This window comes from Bison bison, unplaced genomic scaffold (assembly GCF_000754665.1).
Source record: "Bison bison bison isolate TAMUID 2011002044 unplaced genomic scaffold, Bison_UMD1.0 scf7180017864032, whole genome shotgun sequence".
Classification (NCBI taxonomy): Eukaryota; Metazoa; Chordata; class Mammalia; order Artiodactyla; family Bovidae; genus Bison; species Bison bison.
The window spans coordinates 9,991-18,489 of NW_011494604.1; the positions used below are offsets into that span (position 1 = coordinate 9,991).

Consider the following 8,499-nt stretch of genomic DNA (forward strand, 5'->3'; position numbering starts at 1 on the left):
GAAGTCACTCAGTCGTGTCGGACTCTTAGCGACCCCATGGACTGCACCCTACCAGGCTCCTCTGTCCATGGGATTTGCCAGGCAAGAATATTGGAGTGGGGTGCCATTGCCTTCTCCAGAGAAGGTTATAATATGTAGCATTTCCCAAACTTGTTTGACTGTGGAATATTTTTTCAGGGTATCTTGTAGACCGAGTGTTCCAAGGAATCCTCTTTAGTAAACACTGGTTTCTATCTCACTTTGGGCTAGATATATCCATTATTCTAAAGTATTTATTCAGCACCTAATGTAGTGCTACAGCCACAACACAGTACTAAATAGTTTCTTGGGAGAGAGATGGCAGGTGCCTGAGGTCTATGTGTGCTCCTTATGTAGTAGTAGTCACCGAGTCCATCCAGACAGAAGGATGGCATTATATGCAGAAAAAAGCATAAGCCATGGTATGGTCTTCATTCAGTTACAGAATAAAAGATTCGTATTTATAGTATTTTAATTTATTTTTAAAATGACTGCCTTGTGAAAAGTATAGCTCTGGGATTTGGTAAACAATAGCTTCCTGACTATTTCAGAGGAAATTTGGCCATCTCTCCTTGTACCCTCAATCTCAATCCTTCATGAGGTAATTTTAATTATTTTGAATTTGTTTTTATTGATGTATAACTTAAATAAAGTATACAAATCTGAAAGGCTTAAATGTACAACTGGATGAATTTTTACATATGTATCACCATCACCTAGGTCACTCTCATTGGTATCTTTGTACCCTCAATATTGCCATCTCTTGCCTTCAAATCCTTCTTCAGAGGTAGTCTTGTCCTAGAAATAATGGCAAATATCTTATGGCTGTAAACAAAAAAATATTAATAACCTTTCTTTTTCTATCTTCTTTGTCTTATTGTCACTACCTGCAAAAATTTAAAAGAATCACTTAATATTTGTTGCCTTCCTTTCACACTCTTCATTATCACTCCTTCAGTTCAGTTCAGTCGCTTGGTCATGTCCGACTCTTTGCAACCCCATGAACCGCAGCACGCCAGGCTTCCTGGTCCATCACCAACTCCCGGAGTCCACCCAAACCCATGTCCGTTGAGTCGGTGATGCCATCCAACTATCTTATCCTCTGTCATCTCCTTCTCTTCCTGCCCTCAATCTTTCCCAACATCAGGATCTTTTCAAATGAGTTAGCTCTTTGCATCAGGTGGCTAAAGTACTGGAGTTTCAGCTTCAACATCGGTCCTTCCAATGAACACCCAGGACTGATCTCCTTTAGGATGGACTGGTTGGATCTCCTTGCAGTCCAAGCGACTCTCAAGAGTCTTTTCCAACACCACAGTTCAAAAGCATCAATTCTTCAGCGTTCAGCTTTCTTTATAGTCTAACTCCCACATCCATACATGACCACTGGAAAAACTATAGCCTTGACTAGATGGACCTTTGTTGACAAAGTAATGTCTCTGCTTTTTAATATGCTGTCTAGGTTGGTCATAACTTTTCTTCCAAGGAGTAAGCATCTTTTAATTTCATGCTGCAGTCACCATCTGTAGTGATTTTGGAGCCCCCCAAAATAAAGTCAGCCACTGTTTCCACTGTTTCTCCATCTATTTGCATGAAGTGATGGGACCAGATGCCATGATCTTCGTTTTCTGAATGTTGAGCTTTAAGCCAACTTTTTTACTCTCTTCTTTCACTTTTATCAAGAGGCTCTTTTTTTTTTTATTTTTAAACTTTACATAATTGTATTAGTTTTGCCAAATATCAAAATGAATCCATCACAGGTAAACATGTGCTCCCCATCCTGAACCCTCCTCCCTCCTCCCTCCCCATACCATCCCTCTGGGTCGTCCCAGTGCACTAGCCGCAAGCATCCAGTATCGTGCATTGAACCTGGACTGGCAGTTCTTCTTCACTTTCTGCCATAAGGGTGGTGACATCTTAGAGCAGAATAATATAGTGCAGTGCAATATAATCCAGTTAGATTCAATTTAATTTCATTGATTTTAATACAATTAATGTTTATTGAGCAGCTTCTATTTGTCCAAAGAACTGTGAGGGATAAGCAGATAAGACATAATACCTGCTTCACATTGCTCACGGTCAACTAGCTTTAATACAGAACAGATTATGGTAAGTGCAATAATAGTATAAGTCATCTTTTTATCCTATTGAAATTCCTCTTTCTAAGATCACTGGTAATGATGCCATCAAACTGAGTGATCTTTTGTAAATTCTTATTCAGGTTGAGCATTTTAGTCTGTTTATTGCTCCTATATTCTTGAAACTTCCTGGGCTTCTCTAACACTGTATTTTCTGGTTCTTTTACTTTTTTGGATTCTTCCAAATTTGGCTGTTTTTTTTTTTTTTTTTTTTTGCTTTTTGTTTACTTCACTCTTTCCTGAATGTAGGCATTTCCCCAGTGTATACCTTTTACCCTTTTCCCTTTCTCCAGATTTTCCCTTAGCAAGTTCTGTGTGTCAGTTTTAGCTATATGCTGATGTCTCCTCAAACTCTATAATCTTAACCTATCACTCAAGCCCCAAGTGTGCATTGTAACTGCACATTAGCATTCATCTCCTGGATATTCCACCTTATCCTCTCTCCTAGCTTCCCTATACTTCTGCATCCAATCAGCTTTTAAATTCTACCAATTCTGTTTCTATGTTATGTCTCATATTCCTCCTACCTCAACACTGAGTCACAACTACTCTAGTTTTGGTTGTCTTTAGGCTCTGAATTGGACTATTATAATGGATATGTGTGACGTTTTCATTGTTTCCCATAATCGTTGTTCATAATTGAATCCTTGCACTACTGTCAAATTAATTTTCCTAAAATCTCCATTCACATTACTACCCTGCTAAACATTTCTACTTACACGTTGTCTACTAATCTCATCCAACTTACCTTTCTGCTCTTACTGTCATACTTACTCCCTTTCAAGAATGTCCAATAGATGAACCAAATACTAATATTTACCTAATAATAGCCAGGAACATCTCTTTTCCATGTCTGTTTGCATAGTTTCTACTTCATGAAATCTCTTTCTTCCCCAGCCTTCCACATCCAAACTCTTTAAGGCTCAGTTCACATGCCACCTATGCAATGGAATATCCTCTGCCCCTTACTTTTCACCACTAACCAGAATTAATCTAATATTCTCTGAACTCCGTATTTTTCACCCTCACATGGCAAATTCTCTCTTATAATAACTATGTGTATATGAATCTAATATCTTCTTCCAAACACTTAGAAAACAGCCTCATTTATAGTTTTTTATCCACAGCACTTAAAACAGTGCCTGGTACATAGGAGGCCCACAAAAAACATTTCAGTTAGTAAATATATCACCCTCAGATGAACACAGGCAGAAGACTGTGGGCAGGGTAGGTGTGGGCAGGTGTGAAGATGACTTTTATTTTGTTGTGGGTATTGTGGTTGCTTTTAAAATAACAAAATTCTTTGAGGGATGAATAGGTATCTCTTTCAGAGGAAAGTGGGTTGGAGAAAACATGAATAACTTGTTCTTTAGGGATGTGTGGGGGTGTGGTGAGCTCACATGTCCAAAGACAATGATGACAAAAACATGAACAAACAAATATTTCAAACTCCTTTCCTTTTCTTCAGAAGTTAGCTTCAGGATGAAAAGTTTCCCGTAACATTAGAAACATTGCTCAGACCTTCAAACCACAATTTTCTGAATTTAGTACACAGCATATATTAAAGGTACTTCCTCTATATGAAGTCCCAGAATCCTAGCTTTGTTAAGAGAAAATGGGCACCCACGGTCCCTGACTTTTGTACAAGGAACTCACTGTGTCAGGAGAGAGGTGAAACTTCCTTCAGGGCTACATGTAGGAGAAAGTAGCCAATAGATACACAATGAAAAACAACTTTTTAAACATGGATACTGGCTTTTTACTGTTTCTATAAGTATCTACTGAGAAGGTTAACTACATGCCCAGATGCTATTTTTGATGCCAAGTTGCTTTTAAGAGAGAATAACATTTTTAGTCATAGTCCCTAGTGTTGGTTTATACCTGTGACCTGTGCCTGTCAGTCTGGTCTCCTGATCATAGCAATCACTAAAAGTCACTCTCTTAAGTGTGTTTTGCCAAATACTTTTGGATGTCTTTTCTACACTTCCTCTTTCTCTGAGTGGGTCTATAACATATCCTTCCCCCTATCTTTTTTGTCTAGTCAGAGCTGACCCTCTTTATGTTAGGTCTCTTCCTTTGTCACAGTAGGTCTCTGCCTATTGCACATACTCCTTCTCAGTTCCTAAACTCTAATTTAAAATGTCTCTGGCTTTTTATATTCTTATGGAGAAATAAAATTTAAAACTTCTTTCTTTCCCCTTTCCTTTTTCCACATTAACTTGTTCATAAAACTGAAAGAATGCGGACTGTAAGAAAGAAGTTCTAGACCTAATTCTAATCCTAATTAGCATGGCACTTTAAAAATGTCCTTTGACTTCTGTGCATTTCACTTTCCTCATTTGCAAATGGAAGACTGAAGTCTGTCTGAAGCAGATCTCTGTCCTGTGGTTAGGACTGTAATATCCCCAATGACAACTGCATTTCAAATGCAGAATTTCCAAGTCTCTCTTGACTTCTCTCTTTTTCTGTTAAAGTTCTCTGCTGTTAGCTTCCTCACTTATATTCTTCATATTTTAGACTAATTCCTTGAATCTTTTACCTAGAAGGTAGGCTTGTTTTTCTTTTAAGGCAATTACACTTCTCTCACTTGTTTAGTCCAACAATCTGATATTGCCCTGGTCTCCCAACACAGACTATCACTCCAGCTTAGACTCCTTTTGTTTTTTCTCTGTGATGATTTAGCATACATCATCTATTTTGTGTTCATAATAGCTGGCCTTTTCTCAGTTACTTTTTATTCCGTTTCTTTCTATTCATTCTTTTTGTTCCAATGAAGAAAACTTTTCTACAGAAGATACTACAAGGCCTTTTAGGAAAGCCTGCCCCTTCCTTTTTCTTATCTCCTATTTCCCATGATAAACCCTCTAAGATCCTTTCCCTGGTGAGCCAACCTAGGAATATTTGGCATTTAGAATGAGAAATCCACATCCTGAGGTTTCTGGCATCTCCAGCCTCTCTTTGCTATCTTCATTCCATTTTTTTGTATTCCACTTTAGCACATGGTACTTTAAAATTTGCAGAAGTAAGCTATATAATTTCTAAGGTTCCTTCTAGTACTAATATTCTACTTATATGTAAAGAGAATTCTGGTGTCCCAATACACATAATACACATTGTATATTTGATTGCATGCCGTGTTTCAGTGTGTGTATCTCAACGCAGGTTCCTACTGGAATTCCTCACTCTTTCACTTACTAGTTGTCATTCAGATCTTTTTTTGAAAAACAATATAACGTTTGGGGGGAATGGATACACATATATGTATGGATGAGTCCCTTTCTTTGCTGTGCCCCCGAAACAATGTTAGTTGGCTATGCTCCAATAAAAAATATAAAATACTCCAATATAATATACTCCAATATAAAATAAAAAGTTAAAAAAGAAAGAAAGAACAACATAACAGTAAGTCCCTATCAACTGCATGAGCTATGTATCACTGAACAGTATGTTCAAAGGCCCTGGCTCCTTTCTTACCCTTGCGAAATAGTCCATGAGGAAACTGTGGTGGGGATTACAATAACCTAAGTATTCAAATTAAACCCTTTACCTCTTTATCCCAGTGACTGTGTTTAAAGAAAGTTCTTTGTTCCCTTATTTTCCTGTTTATGTGATTCTTTCTCATTCCTTGGGGAAAAACCTGAGGTCAAACATATCCTGTTCTTCTGGTTCTCCTTTCTTAAAACATTATCTCTCACTACAGATCAAATCTGTTCATGATATATCTGTACAAGATCAGGGATTCTCTGTGTGGGGTAGGTAGGAAAAAACAGAAAGCATGAGAAAAGAATGTCCCTAATGCTATAGGGTGAAGAGTTACTGTGCCTTTTTCTAGTCTGTTTGCTTCATTCTCCATTATTATTTATATTTGCATTTCTCATATAATTCTTTCCTCCTCCACCCCTTCCTCCTCCTGCTCCATTTATCCTGGCACTGAGAACAGTATGAACTCTGAGTCTGTATTGCTCAAATCTCTGAATTCTGTTTGTAGACTGACTGATTTAACTTTCTCAACAGGACAATCATCTATCTCTCCTTGGTGTATGTGCTTGGCCATGTGATTAAGTCCATGGGTGCCTTACCAATACTGGGGGGACAAATGTTACACACGTAAGTAAAATCATGTAAATCATGTAGATATCATGTAATCATAAACCTCCTCATTGGAAAAGAACCACTTTCCTCCACCGGACAGGTAAATGTTTCATGGATTCATTATAGATGTTTCTCTATCTTACTAGAGATGTCTCTTTATTTTACAACCTACTATTTTACTGGGCTTCCCTGGTGGCTCAGAGGTTAAAGCGTCTGCCTGCAATGTGGGAGACCTGGGTTCAATCCCTGGGTCAGGAAGATCCCCTGGAGAAGGAAATGGCAACCCACTCCAGTATTCCTGCCTGGAGAATCCCATGGACGGAGGAGCCTGGTGGCCTACAGTCCACAGGGTCACAAACAGTTGGACACGACTGAGCGACTTCACTCACTATTTTATTTTTTATTTTTATATATATATATATTTTGCCTTTTGCGGTCATATTTGTATTTAATTTATATTTATTTTAATTGGAGGCTAATTACTTTACAATATTGTATTGGTTCTGCCACACATCAACATGAATCCACCACGGGCGTACACGTGTTCCCCATTCTGAACCCCACTCCCACCTCCCTTCCCATACCATCCCTCCGGGTCATCCCAGTGCTCCAGCCCCAAGGATCCTGTATCAAACCTGAACTGGTGATTCGTTTCTTATATGATATTATACATGTTTCCATGCCATTCCCCCAAATCATCCCACCCTCTCCCTCTCCCACAGAGTCCAAAAGACTCTTCTATACATCTGTGTCTCTTTTGCTGTCTCTCATATAGGGTTATCGTTACCATCTTTCTAAATTCCATATATATGCGTTAGTATACTGTATTGGTGTTTTTCTTTCTGGCTTACTTCACTCTGTATAATAGGCTCCAGTTTCATCCACCTCATTAGAACTGATTCAAATGTATTCTTTTTAATGGCTGAGTAATATTCCATTGTGTATATGTACCACAGTGTTCTTATCCATTCATCTGCTGATGAACGTCTAGGTTGCTTCCATGTCCTGGCTATTATAAACAGTGCTGCGATGAACATTGGGGTACACGTGTCTCTTTCAATTCTGGTTTCCTCAGTGTGTATGCCCAGCAGTGGGGTTGCTGGGTCACTATTTTATTATACCAAATTGGTTAAGAAAAAATATTTAACTAGTTGAACTCTTTCCTGCTTTATCTGAGCTCATGTGTTTTTATTAAATATTTGGAGACTTGTAGAATGCTCAGTTAGCATCCTTTTCACAGAAGCTCTACATATGCTTGAAGACATGAAAATCTTCATGCCCTCCATATTCCTTCACCTGTTTACCCATCCACACATTGTACTTTAACAGAGTTTTAAAAAATGTCCATGATACTTCTTTATAGTATATTGTAGAATTAATATTCAAAGCTTGAATTATTTCCATTTATGTGTAGTTCCATATATTCCAGTTGCTGTGTCCCTCTTTGTTAAGTTATTGATGTTTATGATGCCAGAGAATCTTGATAGGCTCTGACGTTTGTTGGTTCAGTCAGAGAGGATTAGACTTGTTCATGAAGCAGGTTATATATATTTGTGTTTATAATGTGGCTAGACATGTATTCTCCATTGAGTTAAGAATTTTGTTTGAGATTTAATGGATATTAGCTTAAGCTCAACATTCAGAAAACAAAGATCATGGCATCCGGTCCCACCACTTCATGGGAAATAGATGGGGAAACAGTGGAAACAGTGTCAGATTTTATTCTTCTGGGCTCCAAAATCACTGCAGATGGTGACTGCAGCTATGAAATTAAAAGATGCTTACTCCTTGGAAGGAAAGTTATGACCAAGCTAGATAGCATATTGAAAAGCAGAGACATTACTTTGCAAACAAAGCTCCATCTAGTCAAGGCTATGGTTTTTCCAGTGGTCATGTATGGATGTGAGAGTTGGACTGTTAAGAAAACTGAGTGCCGAAGAATTGATGCTTTTTGAACTGTGGTGTTGGAGAAGACTCTTGAGAGTCCCTTGGACTGCAAGAAGATCCAACCAGTCCATTCTGAAGGAGATCAGCCCTGGGATTTCTTTGGAAGGACTGATGCTGAAGCTGAAACTCCAGTACTTTGGCCACCTCATGAGAAGAGTTGACTCATTGGAAAAGACTCTGATGCTGGGAGGGATTGGGGGCAGGAGGAGAAGGGGACGACAGAGGATGAGATGGCTGGATGGCATCACCGACTCGATGGACGTGAGTCTGAGTGAACTCCGGGAGTTGGTGATGGACAGGGAGGCCT

At 38.7% G+C, this 8,499-nt stretch overlaps 1 protein-coding gene across 1 annotated transcript in view; it reads left to right on the forward strand.

The window, feature by feature from the left end:
- Positions 1–8,499, forward strand: part of LOC104984495 (solute carrier family 15 member 2) — a 45,336-nt gene that overhangs the window by 4,253 nt on the left and 32,584 nt on the right. The window contains exon 4 of the mRNA XM_010834239.1: positions 6,168–6,260. Within this exon, the coding sequence (XP_010832541.1) occupies positions 6,168–6,260 (93 nt within the window). The remainder of the gene's footprint in view (positions 1–6,167; positions 6,261–8,499) is intronic.